Source organism: Lipomyces arxii (assembly GCF_038497795.1).
Source record: "Lipomyces arxii strain Phaff 12-163 unplaced genomic scaffold V1512scaffold_9, whole genome shotgun sequence".
In the NCBI taxonomy this organism is placed as follows: domain Eukaryota; kingdom Fungi; phylum Ascomycota; class Lipomycetes; order Lipomycetales; family Lipomycetaceae; genus Lipomyces; species Lipomyces arxii.
The window spans coordinates 311,317-324,874 of NW_027117708.1; the positions used below are offsets into that span (position 1 = coordinate 311,317).

General features: G+C 42.6%; 10 protein-coding genes and 1 non-coding gene across 11 annotated transcripts; 5 read left to right on the forward strand and 6 right to left on the reverse strand.

Annotated features, from left to right (window-relative positions):
- The first annotated feature begins 17 nt into the window (after positions 1 to 17).
- V1512DRAFT_t43 lies at positions 18 to 103 on the forward strand. Its single transcript has one exon. It is a non-coding gene; the product is annotated as a tRNA-Thr (tRNA).
- A 152-nt stretch (positions 104 to 255) lies between these two features.
- V1512DRAFT_248136 (NUDIX hydrolase domain-like protein) lies at positions 256 to 1,367 on the forward strand (the record flags this gene model as incomplete). Its single annotated transcript, XM_066914526.1, has 4 exons — positions 256 to 568; positions 620 to 1,107; positions 1,158 to 1,206; positions 1,258 to 1,367. The coding sequence occupies 4 exons, from the start codon at positions 256 to 258 to the stop codon at positions 1,365 to 1,367; spliced, it is 960 nt and encodes a 319-aa protein (XP_066771208.1).
- Positions 1,368 to 1,455: 88 nt separating this feature from the next.
- V1512DRAFT_208451 (uncharacterized protein) lies at positions 1,456 to 2,306 on the reverse strand (the record flags this gene model as incomplete). The annotated part of the gene is made up of 5 exons (XM_066913439.1): positions 1,456 to 1,522; positions 1,575 to 1,949; positions 2,001 to 2,073; positions 2,124 to 2,222; positions 2,276 to 2,306. The coding sequence occupies 5 exons, from the start codon at positions 2,304 to 2,306 to the stop codon at positions 1,456 to 1,458; spliced, it is 645 nt and encodes a 214-aa protein (XP_066771209.1).
- Positions 2,307 to 2,554: 248 nt separating this feature from the next.
- V1512DRAFT_263704 (WD40-repeat-containing domain protein) lies at positions 2,555 to 3,809 on the forward strand. Its single transcript, XM_066916548.1, has 4 exons — positions 2,555 to 2,619; positions 2,669 to 2,906; positions 2,956 to 3,290; positions 3,332 to 3,809. Exons 1-4 carry the CDS (start codon positions 2,607 to 2,609, stop codon positions 3,736 to 3,738), a joined length of 993 nt encoding a protein of 330 aa, XP_066771210.1. The 5' UTR covers positions 2,555 to 2,606; the 3' UTR covers positions 3,739 to 3,809.
- V1512DRAFT_263707 (uncharacterized protein) lies at positions 3,613 to 4,971 on the reverse strand. The gene is made up of 4 exons (XM_066916549.1): positions 4,444 to 4,971; positions 4,160 to 4,390; positions 4,023 to 4,114; positions 3,613 to 3,969 (listed from the first exon to the last, which is right to left on the reverse strand). The coding sequence occupies exons 1-4, from the start codon at positions 4,493 to 4,495 to the stop codon at positions 3,910 to 3,912; spliced, it is 435 nt and encodes a 144-aa protein (XP_066771211.1). The 5' UTR covers positions 4,496 to 4,971; the 3' UTR covers positions 3,613 to 3,909.
- V1512DRAFT_263713 (uncharacterized protein) lies at positions 4,972 to 6,031 on the reverse strand. The gene is made up of 5 exons (XM_066916550.1): positions 5,913 to 6,031; positions 5,799 to 5,865; positions 5,491 to 5,745; positions 5,337 to 5,440; positions 4,972 to 5,288 (listed from the first exon to the last, which is right to left on the reverse strand). The coding sequence occupies exons 2-5, from the start codon at positions 5,848 to 5,850 to the stop codon at positions 5,178 to 5,180; spliced, it is 522 nt and encodes a 173-aa protein (XP_066771212.1). The 5' UTR covers positions 5,851 to 5,865; positions 5,913 to 6,031; the 3' UTR covers positions 4,972 to 5,177.
- A 101-nt stretch (positions 6,032 to 6,132) lies between these two features.
- Positions 6,133 to 7,633, forward strand: V1512DRAFT_169799 (uncharacterized protein). The gene is made up of 4 exons (XM_066913116.1): positions 6,133 to 6,234; positions 6,290 to 6,338; positions 6,391 to 6,876; positions 6,919 to 7,633. Exons 1-4 carry the CDS (start codon positions 6,220 to 6,222, stop codon positions 7,419 to 7,421), a joined length of 1,053 nt encoding a protein of 350 aa, XP_066771213.1. The 5' UTR covers positions 6,133 to 6,219; the 3' UTR covers positions 7,422 to 7,633.
- On the reverse strand, positions 7,461 to 8,633 carry V1512DRAFT_208369 (nucleophile aminohydrolase; the record flags this gene model as incomplete). Its single annotated transcript, XM_066913436.1, has 3 exons — positions 7,461 to 7,819; positions 7,869 to 8,503; positions 8,554 to 8,633. The coding sequence occupies 3 exons, from the start codon at positions 8,631 to 8,633 to the stop codon at positions 7,461 to 7,463; spliced, it is 1,074 nt and encodes a 357-aa protein (XP_066771214.1).
- Positions 8,634 to 8,820: 187 nt separating this feature from the next.
- Positions 8,821 to 9,634, forward strand: V1512DRAFT_263720 (uncharacterized protein). Its single transcript, XM_066916551.1, has 4 exons — positions 8,821 to 9,274; positions 9,323 to 9,369; positions 9,419 to 9,438; positions 9,489 to 9,634. Exons 1-4 carry the CDS (start codon positions 8,860 to 8,862, stop codon positions 9,577 to 9,579), a joined length of 573 nt encoding a protein of 190 aa, XP_066771215.1. The 5' UTR covers positions 8,821 to 8,859; the 3' UTR covers positions 9,580 to 9,634.
- V1512DRAFT_170044 (nucleoside phosphatase family-domain-containing protein) lies at positions 9,482 to 11,750 on the reverse strand. Its single transcript, XM_066913117.1, has one exon. The coding sequence runs from the start codon at positions 11,511 to 11,513 to the stop codon at positions 9,726 to 9,728; it is 1,788 nt and encodes a 595-aa protein (XP_066771216.1). The 5' UTR covers positions 11,514 to 11,750; the 3' UTR covers positions 9,482 to 9,725.
- Positions 11,751 to 11,864: 114 nt separating this feature from the next.
- Positions 11,865 to 12,980, reverse strand: V1512DRAFT_263726 (immunoglobulin E-set). Its single transcript, XM_066916552.1, has 7 exons — positions 12,826 to 12,980; positions 12,726 to 12,772; positions 12,585 to 12,679; positions 12,466 to 12,535; positions 12,255 to 12,412; positions 12,153 to 12,207; positions 11,865 to 12,101 (listed from the first exon to the last, which is right to left on the reverse strand). Exons 1-7 carry the CDS (start codon positions 12,882 to 12,884, stop codon positions 11,971 to 11,973), a joined length of 615 nt encoding a protein of 204 aa, XP_066771217.1. The 5' UTR covers positions 12,885 to 12,980; the 3' UTR covers positions 11,865 to 11,970.
- Between the last annotated feature and the right edge of the window lie 578 nt (positions 12,981 to 13,558).

Genomic DNA, 13,558 nt, shown 5'->3' on the forward strand with positions numbered 1-13,558 from the left:
TTTTTAAGTTTAAATTTGCCTCTTTGGCCAAGTTGGTAAGGCGCTGCACTCGTATTTCTACGTGTGAATGCAGCGATCATCGGTTCAACTCCGATAGGAGGCATTTACTTTTTGCTGTTAAAAATTATGGATATGACTGTGGAGAAACGCGGCTTGTTTTCTTTTTTTTTTTTTTGGAATTGACCGCCAAAATTTTGCTGAAATCCTGATTTTTCGGTCCGAAACATTAGGGGAAGGTTTTGCTCGTCTCAAGATATGCCTAAACTGTCAAATCTGGAGCTTGTTGCTCTTGCAGACTCGTTTCCCTATGCCGATGGATCTGCAGCCTACCAGAGTGCAACTGGATTATTGTACCAATTCAAGAGCCATGACGGTGTAGCCAATTTGGGATACTTGCTCCCGTTTGTTGTCGACGCGTTGAGAGAACTGACGGATCATTTTGTTGTGGACGATCAGGATCAGGCGGTGTGTATTCGGAAAGAGTACGATACTGTGGAGAAACGGAGCAAGTTAATGAACGATCTCGCGCTTAGTTGGCGAAACGAGAAGAAATTTAAAGTTCTTGCTGGTCAGTTTTGTTGATTTGATTGACGAAATACTATTTGACGCGTGTTTTCAGGGTGGAGATCAGAGTTGTATCCGGTATATTATCCGACTTCTACCATATACTTCACACTCGAACGAGCAGCTTGCCCTCTGTTTGGCTTAGTCACATATGGCGTGCACTTGACTGCATATATCCCAGCAACAGCCGACAAACCGCTAAGGATCTGGGTACCTAGACGATCTAAGACCAAGTCGACGTATCCCAGCATGCTGGATAATACAGTAGCAGGTGGGATTTCGTATCCCTATGGCATATTTGATACACTTATCAAAGAATGTGCAGAGGAAGCAGGATTTGATTCAGATCTGATCAAGCAAGGTGCAAAAAGTGTGGGAAGCGTGAGCTATTACTACGTGCGAACAAGTCAAGCCGGTGGTGAAAGCGGGTTACTGCAACCGGAGATTCAATACTGCTATGATCTCGAAGTCACGGAAGACACAAAGCCACCGGAACCTGTTGACGGCGAGGCGGAAGAGTTTAAGTTGTGGGATGTTGACACGGTACGATGCTAGACAGCATATTGAATGATAGTCTAACAATTGCCAAACAGATTATGCGAGAGCTTGGAGCCGGTAACTTCAAACCGAATACAGCACTTGGTAAGTTCTGTTTGTCACAATTTGATAATCCAAGCTGACAGTGTTAATCAGTCACAATCGACTTTTTAATCCGGCATGGTGAAATTACGCCAGAAAAAGAACCAAACATTGTCCAACTGTGCTCGCGTATGCATAGATACATAGTGCATCCTATCAAATAGTTGATCCTCGAATCCTTGATTCGATGTTCGTAATATTTGTGTTCGCATTCGGAGTATACTGTTTTGATTTTCTCTTTTTTGATTATAGCTAAGAATCTTCTAAATTCTGAAGAAATTGAGGGTCCATAGCCAGCTTCCCTTGAAATTTCTGCCACCTACTCAAGATTAACGTCAATTTATACAGCGTGTGAACCGCAACCATCATACCAGTCATTGAATGATTTTAAAGATACCATGCCGTCGTTGGTAGCGAATCCACTCAAGAAGTTAAACGCATGAGACATGATTTTGTTTGCCAAAGCAGCTGTAGAGTTCGGGTCCACTGGTGTTTTCGCTTGATTTCTAACCACCAACGCGTTTGTCGGATCAGAGTCGGCATTGCTGAACGCGCCCCGCATCTGCGCTAATTGAGCCTCGACTTCACTCGCCGGTTCTATTGATATTCCTAGTGAGATTGTAATTGGCGCCACAGTAGACGCATTGTCGTCGACCATATCGTCTATTGACGCAGTTGCAGTGGAATGTAATGCATTTTTGCTCTGATTCACTCGAAAGATCGCAGACGGCTTATTATTCGATACACTACCAAACACCGTTATTAGTTATATTCAACCTTTGGTCATAAACACATACGCTCCCAACAATTGGAATGGCTTTCCTGGCCATTGGAAGTATACACTCGCAGCAGCATTTGGATCAAGTACAGCTTAACAGATAGTTTAGCAACAAAAATTTGATTAAATTATTCATACTCACTTCCTGGTAATAAGAATACAACAATATGATTTACTTTAGCACCGTCTTCAATTAAAAACATGAATTTAGTTGTATCAAGTTGTTGAAGGTTGGTCTGTACTATATTGAATCTTAACATTGCGAACCTGCAACAAAATCATTTCTGCTCTTACCAGGCCTACCGGCACAAATTGCTCCAAACATGAAAAGTCTTCGGAATCAGACTTATACACAAAAAATTGCTAAAATATACTATCCAAGCAAGACGTTTAAGAACGTACGCGTAAAAGTGATTTGCGCAGCCCTTTTCCACTTTCTAGAATACGCCAGTTTCGTCTCGGAACTGTGACGTCAAACTCTGTTGTTAAAGTTGCGGTTTGGTTGTCATGGTAACGGCCCGCACGTGTTTCGCGTACTGTTCATTGCAAAGTTGGACCCAACGTAAACAATCAACTAAATTCTGTATGAGCTACACACGCGACGCCTATAAAGCAAAAGAGGAATATGTCATTTCAATGTATGTTAAGAGTAGCTATTGTTAATGAACTTATTAACGAGCAATGCAGATCAACTGGACAATGGACCACAAGATATTGTGTCTGCGTTACACTTCAATCCCACAAATGAAAATAGCAATCTTCTGTTGGCTAGTTCTTGGGATTCTACTTTAAATTTATACGACACATCAGTTGAAGGTGGTAGGCTACTTACAAGAGTTGATGGTGTTGCTCCGCTGCTAGACTGCTGTTGGGACAGAAGTGGCCGGAGTGCCTTCATTGGGGGACTTGAGAACAAAGTGCGACAGTATGTATCATTGATATGAGTTGTTCAGCCATGGCTAATACTTTTCCAGGATTGATTTAGAGACCGGAAACTGCACAATACTGACTGAGCACGTTCAAGCTGTCAAAAGTTTAGCATATCATAAGCCTTCGGGGCTGATTGCATCGGGTTCATGGGATCGCACTGTCCAGTTGACGGATACCAGGGACAAAAGAAAGTTTAGGGTATTTCAGCAGCCACATAAAGTATTCACAATGGATATGACAGAAAACTTGTTAGTCGTTGGTATGGCTAGTAGATCGATATATGTATATGATATCCGAAACATGGCAGAGCCGTTTCAGCGAAGAGAGAGCAATTTGAAACATACGACTCGAGTCATTAAATGCATTCCAACAGGGGAAGGTTAGTTAAAATTGTGCTGCAATTGCTTAACTAACATGTAGGATTTGCCTCGGCGTCTATCGAAGGACGGATAGCCGTTGACTTTTTCGACCCAAGTGCACAGGTCCAGGCACGAAAATATGCGTTCAAGTGTCACCGAGACAATCAAGGTGACGTGGATACTGTTTACCCTGTGAATGCATTGGCATTTCATCCTTTGTATGGCACGTTCGCTTCGGGCGGAAATGACTCGCTGGTGTGTTTCTGGGATTACAAGGCACGAAAACGAATGCGCCAGTATCCTCGATACCAAGGGCCAATCCAGTGCCTTGAAATAGACAGTAAGGGAACATCGTTAGCAATTGCGTACGGAGGAGAGACTGAGGTGGGCTATAATGAAAACACCTCTACGCCAAACGGCATCATTATTCGGCCACTAGTACCTGGCGAAGGTAAAAGCAAATCATAGTTGAAACACGCATTTAGAATATGATACAAGCTATGTAACATTATTAACCATTAACCATTGACCTTTTTGAATACTGCAACGCGCCGTATCATGAATAAATATAAACAACTCCTCCCATAATGAAATTTGAAATAAAATTGTGTTTGATCTTTGTCATGATGGCTGATACTGTCAAGCGACCGTTTGAAACGGTCGCAATTTAATTAGATAATCTAGAATTTCCTGTACTTCCTAAATATTGTTGTTAGCATTACGATCCAATCGAACATACAGCATAAACTAGCCTTTCCCGGATTTAATGAAGCCAATAACTCATCTGGATCAGAATATGGGCGTATAGCAGCATACAAACTTAAAGCCGAATCCTCAAACCTGCCTTATTTTGAGTCAGTACTGGCCATTTGTAAAAGCGACTGCATACCCTCGCGCATTTTCTGGTCGGCATCATTGAGGCTGGCAAGCACTATTGTGTTGACATCTGATCCCACAATCTTCGACGGGAGTTTCGCCAAATGCTCGTCAAGCAGTCTGTTGTATCGCTCCATCTTTTGTCGTTCTTCATTCCGCTTTTGGTCTCGTAGTGCTCGACGTAGCACTCGACGAAACGGCGGATAATGGCGGCGGCGGTAGTCAAAGTACACGCAATATAGTACTGTCCCGCTGTCAGAAACCTCGATACAGCAAACAATCAAATGCACAGCTTACTTGGACATATCACTATCGTGCCTATTATCACCGCGCCGTCTCGAAACCTCATCTTTGACTTGTAATTGACTGTTCTTGTCGAGTTGCAAACACGCGTCGTTATAACATTTGAAGTCAATTCGCACTAATGTTAAACAATCGATAAGTACACTGTGGTCTTCAAACCACTAAACGTTTTAGCAGAGTACTGTATGTGATTAGAATCACTCGTTTTTTGTAGTCAACAATGGACCGGTCAGTCTAGTCTCATATGAACAGCAGTGCTGCTAGAACGTATATATCTGCTTTTAATATACACTAGACTATATTGCGTTTATTGCTAGCTACACACTTCTGGAGAAAGGGTATTTAATGCGTTCAAGTTGGTTTGAGGCTAGAAATGTTTAAATAACGCGACCAGGTCATCTGAATTGCACGTTCCTGGTTCGACGGATTGGAAGTTTAAACATTCACAAATAAGGGACTTGTACCGGTTTTCGTCATAAAACTGTGCCAATGGACCATCTACGACCATGTAAAAAACTAGCCAGATTATAGAAGAAGAAAGTTCGATTAGCGTTAACCATATCCAACAAGAACAAAAGTATGCTCAATCAACACCAATAACGGCTATCAGTCAAAATAATAAAGCTCGTAAATATATTACATTTGCGCGGATTTTTTTGATCGTGTGATCACATATACGGCATCCGCACCCTTATATATAAGATCCCAAAAACTCGTCGGTGTTTTGATTACTCCACCCCAGGAGCATCAGATGCCGGTGCAGATCCAGTGGCATCAGGACTAGAGAAACCTCGGATAGGGAACATTGCGATGACTTCATGAAGTAAAGCCATGACCTCCTATAAATAGTTAGAATATATCTGTGATAAAAAGCTGCTTCATCTTACCACAGGCATGCTGTTTTTCAAAGCATCCAAAATAGTTTGCGGTGAAGGATGGATGTGCAAAAGACGGTAGAGCGAAATCGCAATCTCGTTGTATGCTTCAGCACCTTTAAAGTTTGTCAACAACCTACAATCAAGTACCACGTACTATACCAACCTTGATGCATCATACTGTCGATCTTAACAAGTTCTTTGCTCATTCCAGCTTCGTATTCTTCAGGACTGTTAAGGCTAATTGGATCCTCTGTTAAACTCCGGATGAGCATGGCTTTCAAGACACCTTTAGATTCCTGATTCTTCTGTGCTTTTTTCTCCTCCAGACTCTTCTGGTACTTGCGTTCGTTCTTGCGCAACTTCTGTCGGAATGCGGGATCATGTCGTCGTTTATAGTCGAAATATCCAAGATAGGCTCCTGTTTAACAGTTATAAGTACAGCAAAAAGACAATATTATTTAATTGACCAACCGGTTGAAAGTACCAGAGCACTGAGAACCAAAGTAGAAGTTTTAACTGCCATTATGATCTATTCTGACTATGTGACCGGTTAGCTTCTTCCCCACAGCAAAAGTCCGCTCTTACCAAAAAAAAAAGCACTTGCAAAATATACGTACAGCACTAGACAATATTTGCAATAGCACTATATTTAAGATCCTAGCACAACTGAAAAAAAGAATTGCATGCAAAAGAGTAAATCACAGCTTTTTAAAAAATTTCCCAATTTCAATTTGATGAATGTATCTTCTCGTAAGGCACAAACACTATGAGTTTAGTGTATAATCTTAACATTACTTTGCATTTGTGTACATATGCACAGAGACGCGTCCATGTTCGAGATGCGACAAAGAGAACATTCGCAGATGACTAGATCTTTAGACTACTTCTCAATATGTCATTTGCACAGGTAAACCCGTCTCATGCTGTACTTAAGTCACTTTTACTGACGCGTTTGAATCAAGCTAGTTATCGGTCCTCCTGGATCTGGAAAATCTACTTACTGCTATGGAAGTTAGTAATTGTGAAGAAGCACAAAATTAACTATGGTTTCTGACAGTTTCAGTGCACCAATTTCTATCAGCAATTGGCAGAAAATCGTCTGTAATCAATCTTGATCCGGCCAACGATCACACAAATTACAAGCCAGCGCTCGACATTCGAGATTACATACGAATAGAGGATATTATGGCAGAAGGAGGGCTAGGACCTAACGGAGGTATAATGCGAGCTATGGAAGAGCTGGAAGACAATTGGGACGAGTTCATGGAACGGATCAAAGAGTTTGGCGACCGTGATTATTTGATTTTTGACTGCCCGGGTCAGGTTGAACTGTTCACTCACCATAATTCGTTGCGTTCACTTTTTTTAAGAATGCAGAGACAGGATTATAGATTGGTCGTTGTTAATCTCATTGATTCGTTTTACATCACGTCTCCAAATCGGTATATATCAGTTCTGCTGTTGGCACTCCGCAGCATGTTACAACTCGACTTACCTCACATCAATGTACTGAGTAAAATAGATTTGTTGAATAATTATGGAAAGCTCGGTATGTTGCGCTATTATCGAATTTGACTCATACTGATCTCAGACTTCAATCTTGACTTCTATACCGAAGTCCAAGATCTGCATTATTTAACACCGCTTCTCACAAAAGAATCACCTAACCTACTAGGCGAGAAGTTTGCCAGCTTGAACGAGGCAATTGCAGATTTAATTATGGACTTTGGACTTGTGCAGTTTGAGGTCTTGGCCGTTGAGGACAAAAAATCTATGATTTCGTTATTATCCGTGATTGACAAGGCTACAGGATACACATTCGGAGTATCCGAAATTGGCGGCGACACTGTATGGGCAGAAGCCACTCGACAGGGCGGCTATCTCGGTGGAATTGCCGATATCCAGGAGCGCTGGATTGACCATAAAGATGAATATGACGAGCAAGAACGGCTCGAACGCGAACAGCGAATGCGAGAAGCCGAAGAAGAAGGCGGCAAACCGATGACGGAGGAAGAAGCATGGGAGGAGGAAGTGAAGCAGTGGGAAGAAGAGAACGGCATGAAGCTTGGTCAAGGATTTCGCACTGGGGAATAATGCCACCGTTTTACATGCATTTTATGGCGTTCAAAATCGTTAGTTTACCGGTTTCATGATTGTGATTTTTTGAGCAAACTCTCCAGTAACAACTGTTGTCGCGTTGCTTTGCTGTCGTGACATCACTATCGTGGGGGATTTCGCAGTATCCGCTAAATAGCCGATGCACATGGACTTTGTAGAATGACTGTATGCCAGTGTCAGCAGATAAAAATGACCGAGGTTGCTCAGCTTCATCGCAAGCACTCCAGCGGCTGCAGGTCTCAGCTGAATTGCCTTTGATTTGACAAAACCTTGATTAAGCAAATCTGATAGTGATTCAGCTTCGTTCGACGAATCCATCACGGCAGCTGCACAACGACTGGCAAGATTGGTGCTGATAATGTCTTCGCCAGAACCTGGTTTTCGCAATCAGTTTCACTCGTCATCCTATGCTAAAAATCGTACCGCTAGAACATGTCGCGACTTTGCACTCCTCGTCAGTAGATAACCAAACTCCGCTTCCAAGCAAAGCAGCAGGGCCAACTCTACCAGGAGGTTTCATTGCTATTCCCCCTGAGCTAGAAGCCACAGCCAGCTCTTCGTAACGATCAAGGCATATCACACCTATCGTGTCATTAACTGTCTCGTTAAGTTCATCGCCAATTTCGGCTTCATGTGCTTCTTCTCCGCTCGACAAGATCTGCGACCAATGTTCAAACCGTGCCAGCGAAAGATCAGTAGTCATGTCTTCGTGGGTTGCATGTTGCAGCCCATTGGCTACAGCAAACTGGTGCGCCCCCTCCGAAACGAGAAACAGAGGCGAAAGTCTTCCGTGCGACAGTTGCTCGGATGACTTTTCCAGCAGTCTGGAGGCAACTAAAACTGGATTTTTGACACCAGAAATGCAACCAACAGCTGCACCGCGTTCCATCGTTGTTGACATAATTGAGGCATCACACTCAACTTCTCCATTTGCACTAAGATTGCTCCCAGTGCCGGCATTTGTCAAATAACTGTCTTCCAAGTACGCACATACTTGTGCAGCTACTGTGGCAGACGATTTGCCGCTGTTTAGTAGCGACTGGCCAAGTTTACAAGCACTGTGAATAGTTAGATTATTGGCATTATATATCGTATGGGGTGAACATACTGATTACAAAGAATCTTATATTCTTTCTCAAGTTTTGGTGAGTGATATCCTGCCCCTAAGTGCAAGGCAATAAATGACATAAATCTTTTGTTTTGTTTGAATTGTTCCTCACTGTAAGCCTGCTAAAATCATATGAAGAGTTTTGGCGTATTCCACAAAGGAGGTGCTCACTAGCAGTTACCCCTGAATTACCGTCAAACCTGAGCCGCACGAAAGAAGGCAAGGGATGCACATTAACCCCCAGCTTCGTTTTAAACTTCATCTGAGCCTGCAATTTTTTCAAATAACTACCAATCTGACAAATTTATGATGCGTTTTACTGGAATTACATTAGTTGTGGCAAGTACAGCACTGGCATGCACTGTCTCAGCCGAGTCATGGGCCGACAAACATATGAAGGAGGAGCATGGGTTGGAGAGTTACGATGCCGCCTCATTGTTTACGCTTCACGACTCTGACAACTCGAAATATTGGACTAAGCAGGACATTTTAGGGCTGTATGGTATTTTACAGCCAGTTGATCCGACCGCACATCGAAAAGAGCCCATTACAGTGGCAGAGCAGGACAAGGTTTACAACACGATGCTAACGCTGATTGACAAAGACAATGACGGCTCAATTTCATTGGAAGAGTGGCTGGCGTATAGTAATGGTGGGGGCCAGCTACCTGACTTTGGATTTGGACCAGGGCATCACGGTGATGTCGAGTATGAATACGAAAGTACGTCAAGACTGACTCAGAATATGAGGATTTACTAACAAGATGAAGTTCATCACTGGTTAAAATACCACGCAAATGACGAGACGGATGAGAATGTAAGATCTAAAATCTGGATTGCAGTAGACTTTAGCTAACGTTTCATAGCTCAATCATCCTGAGGATATGTATGCTCAGCGGTTGATTACATGCAGTTTTGTGCTAACATAGTATTTAGCGAGCACGAAAACCTGTTTCATCATGTCGAGGATCAGGCAATTAAAGACCAAAGCAACAATATTCCTTTGAAGTTTAGAGTCCAAAAGTAAATTGGGATAGATAGTACACTGTGTAATGATAATGATATTTATTTATAGTTTTTAACTTTGTAACAAATTTAAAACACCCAGGCAATGCATTGAGACGTTATAGCCAAACTTAACCAAAAAAAAAAAGCAAGGAACAAGAAGATTCATTAAATCATTCCCGAAGCGATCATATTGGGCGTGCTGTCACCTGAGCGCATTCCAAATACTCGCCGACGATATCTTTTTGGGGTGAGAGTAAAGGTCAACTTTCTCCTGCGAACTTTGCCAATAATAACATATGCCATCATTACGAAAATAAACACAAATAATACAAGACCTGGTAAGCGCCTGCGACTCAAAGTGCCTTGACTTTTGAACGTCGAAACGCCGAGAGCATACTCCTCCCACCAGCTTTCACTATCACCTCTGCTGGCTGCACTGTTGACAGTCTCAGGTACGAACAAGCCATTATTTGGGCCAAATCCAACTGCATTCTCACTGCTATTCAATAGCTGAGAAGCAACACCGCGTGTTCCAAGCGGAACCTGACTGGAGGCGTACAGCACCATTTTGCCCAAGGTCCAGCTAAGCTCTACACCATTGACGGTATCCATACTCTTAAAGTGATCCACAAATCCCTTGCTCTCGGCAGCGTGAACAAGTTTTTCCGTTCCAGTACCCGGTGCATTCGACGTCCGAGGCACACCAAATCCAGAATGCAATACGTTCATTACCCATGAACCTTTGAAACACATCAAACTTAGTCGGTCTTCGTCTACGTCTTTCGTATCTGAAGATGACAAGACATCGGACCAGTCCTTAGAGCAGTATGCTTGCACCTTGGCAGAAAATGTGGCATAGTCATACGCACCACCAGCCCCAGCAGCACTATCATCTTTGGCGTTTTTTGCGGGTAGAATATCGCCAAAGAGTCCGGAAGTTGTCGTGTGCCAATATTCACTTACTCCAATAAAATGGTTGACATCAAAGTCAATTGCAGGCGCGTGCACTCCACCAAACAAGCATGGGTCGTCGTTACATGGCATGCCCTTAGCCAACAATGGATATGTCTTCGCCAGGCATTCTGTTAAATTACCACTGCCAACAAACTTAGTGTGTTCTGGTAGTACAGGATCGTCGTCAGCTTCGAAGCCTTTTAGCGCACATGGGTCCAAGATAATATGATCTGAACTTCGACGAGACAGTACAGGCGCCACTGGTTGTCGTGAATCAGACACTAATGATTCGACATATCGTCTATGAGCCTCATTAGCACCATATCCCAACCAAGTTGATACAAAAATATTGAATTCGCGTGATTCGCCGCTCTGAGTTCTCAGGCGTACTTTGTATAAATCCTCCATGTGCTTTTCGGCTTCTGTTGCATTGGGCGAGAAAGCAACTTGAGCAGAAGCGCCACCCATATCCAAAAACCCATAAGTGTGATGTCCCTTTCCATGGATATGGGCTTTCGGAGAATCAAGAGAACCCATGAGATAATTTAATGCCAGCCATCCATAAAGACCTTCTGTTTTGCCGTCGATTACACGTATATGCGATTCGCAGTCTGGGAGTAAAAAGTCCGAGTTCGCAAGTATATAAGTGCAAGTGTCTCTCAGCATCTTTTGTTGAGTCTCTTGCGGTAGCAAACGCATTCCCGCTGTCGCAAGTAGGTATATTGGTGTTCGAGAATGCTTCTGCTGTGGAATAATCTTTTTTGAATGTTCAAGTAATGGCTTTAAATGCACATTGCCGATATCTGCTATATGTGTACTATAAGAAGAAATGCCAGGAGATACCTTCTTTTGCCAGTCGCGCCCTCCTTTGCCGATTAGAGGCAAAGTCAGTGAACTTTTGTCCGGAGCAGGCCATGAGTAAATTTGCACTCTTGAACCACTCGAGCCGGCGTCAATGACAATACCGTACGACGTAGACTGTAGCGGAATGCTAGGCATTTTTGACCCCAAGTCGTTAGCTGCGTAATTGACTGTATGGAACGGACGTTGCAAGAACAGGTTGCTGCTTTTTGAAAGTTTGAAACGTCCAAGTTCGCATATCAGTGGCGTACAACTAATTAATTACCACGAATACCTACAGACAGGGTTATTTAGGGTTTAATGGTCATATTTGGACAAATAACGCTCTCTCCTTCGATTGTGACGTCTTAAAGTATCATACATGCGTCAAAGATATCTTCAGCGAGTAAACCGAATCAAACTGTATAACTCAATAAAGAGTATAGAGGTATAAACAAAAAGGGCAAGAGCTTTGGTGAAAAAACAAACTAGCGCACAGAAAGAAATGTCCTCCAATAATTTTAAACGACACTTACTACGTCTACATCAGTTCAGTCACTAAATATCAGATCTTCTGCGCACAACATAACTATGTATTGTGCTCTAAATTATATCACTACCAAGATTTTTTAATGTTTAGCACCCAAGTGAAGGACAAATGGACATTGTTGTCGTCGTCAACAAAGCTTGAAACGATGTCGTATGATCCACGGGCAAGCATTCCACTTGGTGCTTCTTCTTCCAAAACTAAATGTCACGTTAGTTCCCCATTAGTAGCATATCAAGGCAGAAGCGTACAGGTCTTGTCATAGTAAGGCTTGTCAAGTGTATTTGGGGTGTAGCTACCGCACATCTGTTTTCTTAATGAGCTTTGCGTCATTGCTCCCGGTATATAATTACTTCATTGCTTTTGTCGAGTCGAATACCCTTCCTCTTGACAACTTGTAGATATCGCAGACCTGTAATGATTTCATGCTGAATCCTGAACCTGGTCGACACTTTGTACAGCGAGCCTTCCTTCAGCACAATTGGAGTAGTTCTTAACTTTTCAAGAGCATCTAAAATTGCGTTAGGGGTTTGTGGCTTCAATCTTAATGCATTGGCATCGTACTAGGGTTGTCAAGATCGACAGTGATGGCTTCATGGTCCTGGATCTCTAATTGTAATCGAAGAATGACAACCTATTTTTTAGTCATGCAAAGTCAACAAAACTTCTAGCAGTTAGCCTACCTTTCGCTTATCTCCTGGTGCTCCAATTGACCCACGAGTGGCACTGGTCAAGCCCAGAGACTCCTTCCATTTTCGCAACGACTCATCGTTGTCATCTAATAAATAATTAACGTGTCACCTAAAACTGGCAATTTGACCTACCTAGTTTAACATACTCGTCAACCGTCTTCTTTTGTCCAACAACGTATCTAGTGCTACAGGTTAACAGAGATCAATTAGAGAAACACTCTAGTTGACTCACCCTCGAGCGAAGTCAGGAACTAGATCGTCCTCTTCCACAAGAACATCTCTAGATGACATTTTGAAATCCGGTTTTTATATCTGCAAAAATAAACCTGAAATAGGTATGAATTGGACAAATCTGTACGACTGGACAGGGGCCAGCAGCAGTTATAGGGGCGTACGATGGAGAATCAAGCCGCACGGGTTTTTCTGGCTTTTAGTATGTGTTCAGGCGCATTATGATACTAGGCTAACCATTCTGCGTACTGCTTCGCACTGGTACAATACACTCTGTAAAATTGAAATTATTTGATGCCTTGTTGATTATGAGCGATGAATGCATATTGAGTGTCTAGTTTAGCACTACTACAAAGCTATCTTGCAGTCTAGTAGGAACAGGCAGAAATTGCTTTTCGGTTTTTCCAGATAATCGTGTCTGCAGCAGTTATCGGTAGTTCTGCGTATTTCTTAATTAAGGCACTAATCAAGGCACGTGTCATGGCTGCTTGATTGTGTACTTTAACTTTGCCAATGTATGTTTTCCATCAAATGCCTATTTCGTGTTTTAGCTTGACCGACAGAAAGTGAACACTTCTATCTTGCGACTGTTTCTGGACTGTTTTCTTGCTTGTATTTCAAGGCGTAACTTCGCATTATATTTTGACACAGCTACTATGGTGCGCTGAGAACTCTCGCCAAGCAGTCAAGCCAAACCATCGAGGAGTGTCAATATACAGTGATAGTATATACCG